Consider the following 11,993-nt stretch of genomic DNA (forward strand, 5'->3'; position numbering starts at 1 on the left):
AGTTTTGATTGTACTAGATTTCATGCAATTGGAATCAGACATGTTATTTTTGTGTCTAGTTTCTTTTGCTAAACATAATGTTTCTAAGAGTCAATCCATGGTATTTTGTGTATTACCACTTCATTTATTTTTATTGCTTTGTAGCAATCATAGCAATCTGTTTATTAATTCATTGTATTTATTATTAATGAACATTTAGGCCGGTTCCAGTTTGGGATTATTATGGAATTCATATACAAGTCTTTTTGTGGATATGGGTTTTCATTTCTCTTGGGAAAATGACTAGGAGTATAATTGCTGGGAGGTAGGGCAGGTGTATGTTTAACTTTGAAAGAAACTACCAGTCAGTTTTCCAAAGTGACTGTATAATTCTACATCCCAACTAGCAATGTATAAAAATTCCACTTGCTCCACATTGTTGTCAACACTTGGTATTTTCAGTGTTAAGTTTTAGCTAATCTAGTGGGTATGCAGTAGTATTTTATCAGGGTTTTAACTTGCATTTTCCTGATGACTAATGATGTTTCAGCATCTTTTCATATACTTATTGGCTATTCATACATCTTATTTTGTGAAGTGTCTAGTCAAGTCTTTTGTCCATATTTTTATTGGACTGTCTTATTATTGAGTTGTTATAGTTCTTTACATAGCCTAGATACAAGTCCTTTAAAAAATATATGTATGATGAATATCTTCTTTTATTCTGTAGTTTGCCTTTTCTTTTTCACATTCAGTTCTGTTTTTCCTTCATGTATTTTGAAGCTCTTTTATCATCTGCACATAACGTATATATCCTTTGTAATGCAGTTAACTCTTGTCATTTTAAAATCTACTTCTGGTAATACTCCTTGCTTGCAGTATTATCCAAAATTTCTTTATGTTTCTTATGTTTGCCATTTGTATGATACATCTTTTTCTTTCAATCTATCTGGTATTTATATTTAAACTGCATCTTTTGTAGGAAATAAGTGGTTACTGTTTAAAACCTCTAAATTTTGGCATGGTTTTTATGCAGCAAAGATTTACTGACTGACATAACCATATCATTCAAATATTATATGTACCTACTTATTTTTGGTGTGTCATTGAAAGAGGTGTGTGGAAATCTCCAACTGTAATTATGAATTTGCTCTAAAATTCTGTCAATTTTCCTTTATATATTTCAAACCTATATTATTAGGTACATAGAAGTTTATGACTATTATATATTTTTGATGGATTTTTGCTACACCAGATTTTAGAGGTTAATACTTACTACTTTTTCAAAGTTTTGTTTCATACCAGGGATGAGTGATACCTTTCTAGCTATGTCTTTAGGGAGGCAGACGAAGATATTCAAGTCTAAGTTTATAGAAAGCCTGTAATTAAACTTTTTTTTTTACTTAAATAATATGAAAGTCTCTTTCCTTTGATTAGCAGTTTTATTCAGTTATATTTACTATGGTTACACATATATTTGCACTTAGATTTGCTACCTTATTTTGTGTTTTCTGTTTACCATGATTTTTTTTCCTCCTTCAATGTTTCTATTGGATTAATTGAGTTCTCTTTATCTTTATTTTTGATTATGGACTTAGAACTTAAACATACTGTGGTTATCCATAATTTCAAAAAACTATCCATAAATTTAAGCTTTATTTTTAATTTATATATTTAACTAACATAGAGTGTTAATCAATATCTATGCTTCTCCTCAACAAGCAAGGGTCCTGAGTTCATTTTTTTTTCTTCCAACGCCATTTATTTGTCTAGCTGTGTGTTATATTTTTAAATTTACTATGGTCAGTATTGTTTAGATTTACTACCCTATTTTACTGATTTCTTAGCTCATTGTTACTTTTTGCGTCTGAACCATTCTACCTGTATTCATTTTTTTCTTAATGATTGTGGTAGATATTTCCATTCTTTACCAATATTAGATTTTATTTTTATTTCCTGAGCATACAAAAAAATTCTTGTGGGATTCTATTTATACGAAATATCCAGAACGGTCAATTTCATAGAGACATGAACTAGATTGGTGGTTGCCTAGAACTGTGTGTTGGGGGGAGGGGCTGGAAGAAATGGAAGGGGACTGCTAATGGGTAAAGTGTTTCATTTTGAGGTGTCAAAAATCTTCTAAATTTGTCTAATGGCTGCAACACTTTGAATACACTAGAAATCACTGAAGTGCTTTAAATGGATGAGTTGCATGCTACATGAACTCTATCCCAATAAAGCTGTTATTATAAGAAAGCCAGCAAAGGGTCACATCTTGAGAAGCCAAGTACGACACCAAGTCCTAGAGGGAAGCATGAGGCTAAGGATAGGAGCAAAGCCAAGAAGGCTGGAGCCATGTAGACACAGAAACAGCCAGAGATGAGGAACTAGGGCTGGAGCAAAGCAGAGACGTTCTGGAGCAGGATCAAAGCTAAAGTCCACTTTTATAGGGGGCTGGTTGTTTGGTGTGTGGGTAGGTCAGCTCAACTCAGAGATAATGAATTTCTCAAGGTATCAGGGCAGCTAATTCTAGGGCTGCAGCTTCTTTCTTTCTCACTAACAATCCATACTGTGGATTCTCTACCCTCACCTTATGAGAAGTGGGGGAGAAGCTGACCTTTTCTCCATAGACTACTAAATATTTGTTGGTAGCACTAGTGCCAGAAGCAGTAGTGGTACTAGCAGTACTAGTAAAAATAATAACTCCCATTGGGCAGTTACTCTGTGCCAGGCATAGTTCTAAAGTGCTTTACATTATTAATCCATTTAGTTCCTCACAATAAATCCATAGTATAAGTAATATTATTATCTTTATTTTACAGATGAGAAAATTGAGCCATGGGACAGTTAAATATCTTGTCCTAGGTCAGATGCTTTTTGAGTGGAGAGTTTGTTTTTGGTCTTAGTAAGGATCACTTGGTGAAGCCAATTCCCATTTTCTGTCAAGGTGTCACACTGGAATGAAGTTCAGCACACAGGACCTTGAGCACATCTGCACTCCAGTAGGGCTAGGTTGGTGTGCAAGCCCACCTCTCCCTGAGGTTCCAGAACTTCCTCCTTCTAATGATCAGTGTGCCACTTCCAGACAATACCAGTTAGAAAAAAGGAAGACAAAGATACACGTGGTTACCATGGCGATTTGTAGCCCAGACCTAAGAGTAGGACAGAGAATTTCTCTAGAACAATCATTCATTCATATAAACAAACATTCACCAAATGACCTCTTACTTTATGGGCAGGGACTGGGAAGATAGGGAGGCATAAGATAAAGGCTACGTTTTGGAGGAACTTCAGGCCCATAAAGGCATGGCTCTGTGCAATTACCTTCACATATTGGGGGTGGTCCTTCAAACTGCAGGTAAGTTCCAAGTTTGCAGGTCAGGATTTCATTACCTACTAAGGTAAAGCCAGGGAGGCACCTGTAGCGAACGATGTCACCTGCCAAAGAGAGACCAACATGGGGATTCCCTGGAGAAGTCTGGAGGGGGCTCCCCTTAGTCCTTAAACCCACTTCCAGGCAAGTCAATCAGTGGTGGGTTGTGTTCTTTTCAGACTTAAATAATCAGGTCAGCTCCAATCAAATGACCCAGAAAGCTGCTACCTGCTTCTCACAGCTCAGCCTTGAGCTTCTACATTCCAGGAACTTTTTATAATGTCTCACGTGGATTTATTTCTCAAAAACATACTGACTTGAATCACAGAAGAAAACTGCCTTCCTGTCTCCTCTGCCTAGTGATGGCTAAAAGGAAGTGTTTGTATTTTTGGAGCAGACTCAGTTGACAGAACATCAGCCATCTTGCACTGGGCCTACCGTTTCTCTCCATGGACGGGAGAGAGAGATGCACTTTGCTGGCCAGCCCCACCCTGACCTGGCCCCTCCTCGCCTGCCCAGTCCTTGCTGGTTTGGGGGGGGGTACCTATATTGAATTCTTCATTCTCTGTGACAACTTCGGCGTTGGGGAGGATGGTGGGAGGAGGGCATTTGGTGAGTGGATAAGCTGAAAAGACAGAAGCAGACAAATTGGTGTAAGAGCATCATTCTCCGGGCCTGTTGTCATTCACCTGTTCAATACTTCACCTTCTCATTCCTCATTCACTCACACAGATACTAGTGACTTGATCTGCACACAGGGCAAGTTTAGCCAAGTACTGTTTTGCTTATCTGCTGTCATCCTTTTTCTTTTTGTTTGTTTTTGATGCAAAAGCCAGGAGCCATATAGTAACACCAACGATAAAGGAGAGAGAATCTAAGAAGTCAGCAATAGTCACTAGCATTGAAGGGAATGGGAGAGAAGCATTTCCCAAGCACCTACTATATGTGAGGCACTTTCACACGCTGTCACCTTTAATTCTCATGATGGCTGATCCCCCTGCGAGGTGTTCTTACTTTCTTTATGAGAAAGCTGAGATTCGGAAAGCTTCACTTACTTCTCCAAGGTCACACAGGAAGTGAGTGCCATAGGACTTGAATCCAGGTCTGGCTGCTCTCAAGTCCCACATTCTTTCCATAGCATCTAAGTACCAAGTGTAGCTCATGCGAATGCCCACTAAAGCCAGCTAGTTTCCCTTTTGACCCTTGGCCAAACATCTCTGGCTTCAGTGGATTTTCTACACTGGAAAACATTCCTCTGGGCAGAGACTGGACTGTGTATGGATGGTGTTACCAAGACAAAGCTCAGTGTGGGCTCATAGCTTGGTTTCCATTCACTACCTGGCATGTACTATGTAAGTGCAAGCTGCTGTTGCCATTGCTACTGCTGTTATTAGTGATATAACACTTCCATACATCATCCCAAACCCCACTATGTTTTTTGTTCTTACAAAGAACATTCTCTCAAAGAAAGTTACAAATGTAATGCACTGTCATTAGAGAAAATATGAGATTTTCTACAAAAACAGTAGGAAGAAAATTAAACTCATCTACCAGCCTTTTGGAGATAACCACTGTTAACCCTGTACTGTGAATTCTTAGAGTATACACGTTCTGCATATCTATTTTTCTCTTACAAACTTTACATCGATCCTTGTGCACTTACTATTATACTGCAAGAATTTTCCGATGTAATTAAATTTCTAAAAAAATGATTGAAATGACTTCATAAGGATTGTCATGACTGACTAGAATTTAATAGATGCTCTATTATTAACTGTAAAGGTTTCCAAAGTTTCGCAATTTAAAATAAAACTATGATAAACATCTTTCTCTATACATGCATCTTTTATGAATTTTTTTCTTCCTTTTTTAAAACTAGGAATGATTGCTGGGTCATAGGGTAGTTCTATTTTTAACTTTTTCTGGAACCTCCATGCTGTTCTCCAGACTGGCTGCACCAGTTTGCATTCCCACCAACAGTGCAAGAGGGTTCCCCTTTCCCTGCATCCTCACCAACACTTGTTGTTTCCTTTGTTGCTGATTTTAGCCATTCTGACAAGTGTGAGGTGGTATCTCATTGTAGCTTTTTTTCTTCTTTACCAGGCGATTTTTTTAAATTTAATTTTATTTTGTTATATTAATCACCATACAATACATCATTAGTTTTTGATGTGGTGATCCACGATTCATTGTTTGTGCATAACACCCAGTGCTCCATGCAGTATGTGCCCTCCTTAATACCCATCACCAGGCTAACCCCTCCCCCCACCCCCCTCCCCTCTAAAACCCTCCGTTTGTTTCTCAGAGTCCATCGTCTCTCATGGTTCATCTCTCCCTCCAATTCCCCCCCCTTCATTTTTCCCTTCCTTCCCCTAATGTCCTCCCTGCTATTCCTTATGTTCCACAAATAAGGGAAACCATATGATAATTGACTTTCTCTGCTTGACTTATTTCACTCAGCATCATCTCCTCCAGTCCCATCCATGTGGATGTAAAAGTTGGGTATTGATTTGTATTTCCCTGATGATGAGTGATGCTGAGCATCTTTTCATGTGTCTGTTGGTTATCTAGATGTCTCCTTTGGAAAAATGTCTTTTCATGTCTTCTTCCCATTTTTTAACTGGATTATTTGTTTTCTATGTATTGAGTTTTATAAGTTCTTTGTATAGTTTTCGATCTAGAAATAGCACTACTAGGTATTTACCCAAAGGATACAAAAATACTAGTTTGAAGGGATATATGCACCCCAATGTTTATAGCAGCATTATCAACAATAGCCAAATTATGGAAATAGCCCAAATGTCCATCGACTGGTGAATAGATAAAGATGTGGCATATATATATATATGGTGTGTGTGTGTGTGTGTGTATACACTATATATAGTATATATATATTGTGTATATAGTGTATATATATATATACACACAATATATATATACTATATATAGTATATATATGTGGTATATATAATATTCCACTACAGTGGAATATTACCCAGCCATCAAAAAGAATGAAATCTTGCCATTTGCAATGACATGGATGGAGGTAGAGAGTATTATGCTAAGCAAAATGAATCAGATAAAGGCAAACACCAGATGATTTCACTCATATATGGAATTTAAGAAACAAGACAAATGAACATAGGTTTAAAAAAAGAGCAAAACTAAGAAACAGACTCTTAAGTATAGAGAACAAACTGATGGTTACCAGAGGGGAGGTGGGTGGGGGCAATGGGTTAAATAGGTGATGCGGATTAAGGTATACACCTGTGATGAGCACCAGGTGATGTATGGAAGTGCTGTATCACTAAATTCTACACTTGAAACTAATATTACACTGCATGTTAACTAACTGTAATTTAAATAAAAAATTGAAAAAAATAGGAATGATTAAATTGTATGACCTTTGTAAAGTACAAGCATCTCCTACTGAACATCAGTAACCCACTTCCAGAAATCAGAAACTCCGTGTAAGGATGTTAACTAGGAGCCTATTTCCCAGGACTTCAAGTGGGAAAAAATTACAGTGGGTAATCCCAAATCCAGAAAGTATTTAAAATAATGAGATACATATATATATGCAACAAACCATAATGCTAGAAGTTAAATACTTGAAACATTACTGCTTGACCACCCAAGAATGACTATGGCTGTAACAAAACAGCGGCTCTATGCATTGTAGCACATGCACTTTGCATACCGTAGCACACCATGCGAGCCTTCTCAGCATGATGCATCGAGAAACCCTAGCCAGAAAACAAGGGTAATGTGGGCATGTGTTCAGGATGGCACTGTGGGGGGTACAGTATGGTTCACAATGAACATCACATTATCATAACCTCTCAGAACCAGCAGCAATGCAGATACACATTCCAAATGTTCACCTGGGATCCTGACATTTTACCAATTGCAGTTGGAATGTAACCTGAGAATTTTCCTGCATATAGTTTTATTAAAAATGTATTATATTTTGATGATTTAACCAATTTTTTTCTATAGATGTGTTGTCTGAAAAATGTTGTATTGAGAGACACAGAAGCTTCAGGAAATGTAGGTATTAAAACCAAGAGGCACTCTTGAGGTAACCACGAAGTTTTAACTGTGATTTAACATAAACCAGGGAGGACCATGCCTGCATTGGATGTATGCTTCCATTTTTCTCTCCAGGAAAATGGCTATAACTGATATCAGCAACAGAGTGGCAGTTTTTCCAACACTGGGTACTATCATTCTTCCATCCAATTCATTTAATGATTGTAGAGGCCTTAGCCTGGGTCAGGCACTGTGTTAGGCACTGAGGATGCAAGAGGAAACAAAACACAGTCCTTGCCCTCATGGAACTCAGAGCCAATTGGGGGAAGCAGTCATCAATTCTAATCGTTGTCAACTTGATAAAACAACAAAAAAGGTAGCATTTCTTTTTTCTTAAATTGACATTTGATAATAAGTTAAACATTTTTTTTTCATAGAGTAATAGACTATTTGGATTTTTCTTCTTAACCTTCTATTAGTCCTTTGCCCCTATTTTTCTTACAAATTTGAAGAACCTGGTGCATATTTAAGATTGATTTCTGGGGGCGCCTGGGTGGCTCAGTCACTTAAGCATCTGATTCTTGATTTTGGCTCAGGTCATGGTCTCAGGGTTGTGAGGTAGGGCCCAGCACTGGGCATGGAGCCTGCTTAAGATTCTCTCTCTCTTCCTCTCCCCCTACCCTCCTCTCCCTCTCTTAAAAAGAAAAGACTGACTTCTGCCGGTTAAATATATTTTCACAGTTTATCCTCTGCTTATATTTATCTAGGGCACTCTTTGGATTTGTAGATGCATGAAGTTTCTGCTCATTCTGCTTAGCCAATTCTTTCTTTTTTTTAAAAAAAGATTTTATTTATTTGTGAGAGAGAGTGAGCTTGAGTTGGGGATGGGGCAGAGGGAAAGGGAGAAGCAGACTCCCCCCTGAGCAGGGAGCCTGACACAGGGCTCGATCCCGGGATCCTGGGATCATGACCTGAGCCGAAGGAAGACACTTAACTGACTAAGCCACCCAGGCATCCCTCTGCTTAGCCAATTCTTAACGTTTTCCTTTATAAAGTTTTTTTTTAATTTGATATCTTTCAATCTCAGCCACGTGCATATCTTTAAAGTATATTTTCCAGGTAGGGAATTGAATAAAGGGTACAAACTTCCAGTTATAAGATGAATAAGTACTGGGGATATCATGTGTTACATGATGTTAACACTGCTGTTTGGTATATTTGAACGTTGTTAAGAGAGAGCAGATCTTAAGAGTTCTCATCACAAGGGAAAAGTTCCCTTTTTTGGGGTATCTATATGAGATGATGGCTGTTAACTGAATTTACTGTGGTGATTTTTTCACAATATATGTAAGTCATGTCATTATGTTGTATCCCTAGACTTACACAGTGCTGTATGCCAACTGTATCTCAATAAAACTGAAAAAATAAAGGGTCTCAAATTCTGAAAAAAATATCCTCTTAGACACACTTAACTTTCAGGAAAAAAAAATCAGTAAAAAGAAACCTCCACTTCAACACAGCCTGAGTGTTTAATATATTGTGGTTGCTAGTTTGATTGGGGTAGATTTCCCATTATATTTTTTAAAAAACTACACATTTCTGCTCAATGCAGAGAGCTGGTGGAATACTAAAAAACAATAAAATGGAAACTCTCCAAGTCCCACCAGCACCCAGGCACAACTATTGCTAGTCTTTTGGTGCATGACCTTCGGTGTTTTATAGACAATCCCTCCCTCCTCCCCCCAGAGCACACACTGTATCTACCATGTTATTGCTAAAGAACTCGAGGGCGGGGGGACATTCGGGACTCCTCCACTTCACTTTGTCCCTACTCCCCTTGCTCCCCTTGGCGGTGAGGCCCTGATGCAGTGTAGGCAGACTCCAGTACTGGTTAACATGTTAACTGGTGGGGCGGGCTCGTTGCGCTATGTCAAGTGGCAGCCAACTGGGCAACAGCCATTGTAGGTCACGGTTTTACCGTTTCATTCTGGGCTGCCCGTATTTTTGTTCCTATAGTTTCCTTTTCTTTAAGGAGTTCTGGTCCGTTTTAGTGGAAAATGGTATTTGAAACCAGAATCCGGAGCTAGGTGTGTTCATTGCTATCGAGGAGTCATTGCTTCCAAGCCCTCTTAGTGGAAAGAGCTAAGGAACACATGTACGTGTGCACACCCACGTTTATACCCAGATCTCCTTCTGTATCTGTGTGTACATATTGAAAACCATAGCTCAAACTCAGACCTCCAATTCCAATCCAGTTCCCTGGGTATATTCTAATTTTTGCTCTTGCCACATTTCTAACCCTCTTCTCTTAGTGAGACACCTACCTTTGATTGTCCTTAATCTATTAACTTACTTACCCATAGGGAACCAAGTCCCCATCTCTACTGCCACTCCTCCCTTACGTGAATTCCCTGCTCTCCCACCTTGGAGTCTGATGGATCCTCTGTGTGGATGCCTTCTCACTCTGCTGGGGCTCTTACCCTACACGGATGTTCCGTCAGTTTGCTCAGAGCCTTGATACCCCAGGCCAGCCCGGTCTCTGTACAGATGTCGCCCCTCAGTGTGGACCCCCTCTCTCCTCTTTGCTTCTCTCCTCTTTGCTTTTCCCACTTTGCTTCATCCCATTTAACAGCTTTGGGACTGAATTTTTCAGGAAGGGAAGAGAAGACATTTAGATCCCCTTTTAGTTATCTCTTATTTGGAGTCCATGTTGTCTAGACTTTTATGCTGGAAGCAGATGCTTTCCAAAATTTATTTCTATTTCCTAAACTACATGTTTCCAAGGACATTTTTCTCTGTAATTCAAGTCTGATTATCTCATTAAGAAAATACTGTAGAATCTTGTTCACAGCTGTCCTTAAGGTACTTTTCATTTCTACTTACTAGTCCTTATATGAGAAGAAATTCATTTAAAGCTAATGTTTGCCTACAGAATGCCAGACATTCTTTCTCGCATACCAGTCCCTACTCCCCAGTCTCCACAAATCTACCTCCTTCTTTTTCTTTAGTTCTTATTGCAAATATTGCCTTTTGACAGGTCTTCCACAATTATTCTACATGAAGCAGAGTTCCTCATCTTTTTGTCTATCTTATTTGTTTCCTTCATAGCAACTTATTACAAATTGCAAAGATTTCATCTGTCTCTTTATTTGTTTGTTATCTTTCTCTCCTCAGAGGAAGAAAGCTCTATGGGGAGCAGATATTTCACAGAGCAAGAAAGCATGAATAGTTAATGAAGATATGAAAGGATGCTCACCTCATCATTAACATAAGAGTGAAATGCTATTTCATGCATCCACCGTATTGGCAAAAATTTAAAAATCTGATAAAATCCAGTGTCTGTAAGATGGAGCCAGGAATAAAGTCAAGCTCCAGTTCAAATACATGTAATGCTCTGCAAACTGTAACATGGAGGATTACTCTTTAGATGGGACACAAGCCCACAGAGAACTTTCTTTAAGTTTTTCAATGCTGTTTCCACTGTAACAAAAATGAGGAAGTATCCAGATCCATAACTTTGGACTTTTAGAAGAAAACTGGCTGGCTGTCGAGAAGGACAAGCCCACCCTGAATTGTTCATGCTCCTCCTGCTTGAATTCTCCATGACTTCACTTGTGCACAGTACTTCCTGTGAGGTCAGCAGAGACCCTGGATTCCTTTGGAGTGGGACAACCCTCTAGAAGGTGCTAAGGGACAAGCTGGGGAACAAGTAAGTGGGTTACCCAGCCAGTGAGTTGATGTGAATGAGTGGAATGAGAAGCCTCATCCTGCTGCCTCTAAGCTTGGACTCGGCACCAAGATCAGTGCCGTGTACCTCTCTACCCTAGTAGTGTGGAGGTCTGTGCTGGGGGATTTCACGTAGGTTAACACATTTAACTCTTATAACTCTGAGGACACTGAGGCTGAGAAGCTATGTAACTCATTCAGAATCACGAGACCGGGAATGGTGGAACCAGGGATCAAGCGCGGCCCTGACTTGAGAGCATGGTGCTTCCCTCCCCTGCCAGGCTTCCATACTGACCAGAGAAGGCGATGGCGAAGATCCCACCCATGGCTGCATCATGGTGGAACTTAAGCAGGACCTGGTTGGACGAGCTGTGCAATGTTTTCTTGGCCAAGCTCCGGCTGAAGACTCCAAGCTGTGGAGCTGTCTGCTGGGCCCCATCCCTGCACGTAGGAAAGAATGTTCTGGTATGTCGCAAGTCACCATGGCTGCTTGCTTTGCCTCTACCATCAGTGGCCTTAACAGTCACCTGGAGGGGGAGGCTATGACTCTACTTGTGCCCAACACTGTCTTTCTCCAATGCCCTGTGCACCTCCGTCTAATCTCTCCCAACTCAGTTTGCCAACAGAGCTGATAGAGTTGGCAAAACACCCACTGACTCCTCGTTCACCTGATTCTTCACCAGCCTCTGTAATGGGCTCCTGGGGGCAACAGTCTCAGCTGAGAAGCAGGAGCCACTGGGCAGGTTCTCTCTGGGCAGAAGTAGGATGCGGCTGAGGAAGAGTTCATGCTGCTCTCCATGCCAGCCCCACTTCCTTGTCTCCAAGCAGACACACACCCATGTTGCCTTTCTAGGCAAAGGATTTCTTTCCCGGAAACGTATCT

The 11,993-nt window shown here is 39.8% G+C and overlaps 1 protein-coding gene and 1 long non-coding RNA gene across 4 annotated transcripts in view; one reads left to right on the forward strand and one right to left on the reverse strand.

The window, feature by feature from the left end:
- The window catches only part of LOC113934340, a 37,009-nt gene extending 25,674 nt beyond the window's left edge, over positions 1 to 11,335 (forward strand). For all 3 annotated transcript variants that reach the window (XR_003523636.2, XR_003523637.2, XR_003523640.2), the window contains one exon: positions 10,559 to 11,335. This is a non-coding gene — a long non-coding RNA (uncharacterized LOC113934340). The remainder of the gene's footprint in view (positions 1 to 10,558) is intronic.
- CSMD2 (CUB and Sushi multiple domains 2) overlaps positions 1 to 11,993 on the reverse strand; it is a 594,848-nt gene that overhangs the window by 71,519 nt on the left and 511,336 nt on the right. The window contains exons 44-46 of the mRNA XM_027615123.2: positions 11,406 to 11,551; positions 3,897 to 3,977; positions 3,304 to 3,417 (exon numbers count right to left, since the gene is read on the reverse strand). Coding sequence (XP_027470924.1) covers positions 3,304 to 3,417; positions 3,897 to 3,977; positions 11,406 to 11,551 — 341 coding nt within the window. The remainder of the gene's footprint in view (positions 1 to 3,303; positions 3,418 to 3,896; positions 3,978 to 11,405; positions 11,552 to 11,993) is intronic.

This window comes from Zalophus californianus, chromosome 4 (assembly GCF_009762305.2).
Source record: "Zalophus californianus isolate mZalCal1 chromosome 4, mZalCal1.pri.v2, whole genome shotgun sequence".
In the NCBI taxonomy this organism is placed as follows: domain Eukaryota; kingdom Metazoa; phylum Chordata; class Mammalia; order Carnivora; family Otariidae; genus Zalophus; species Zalophus californianus.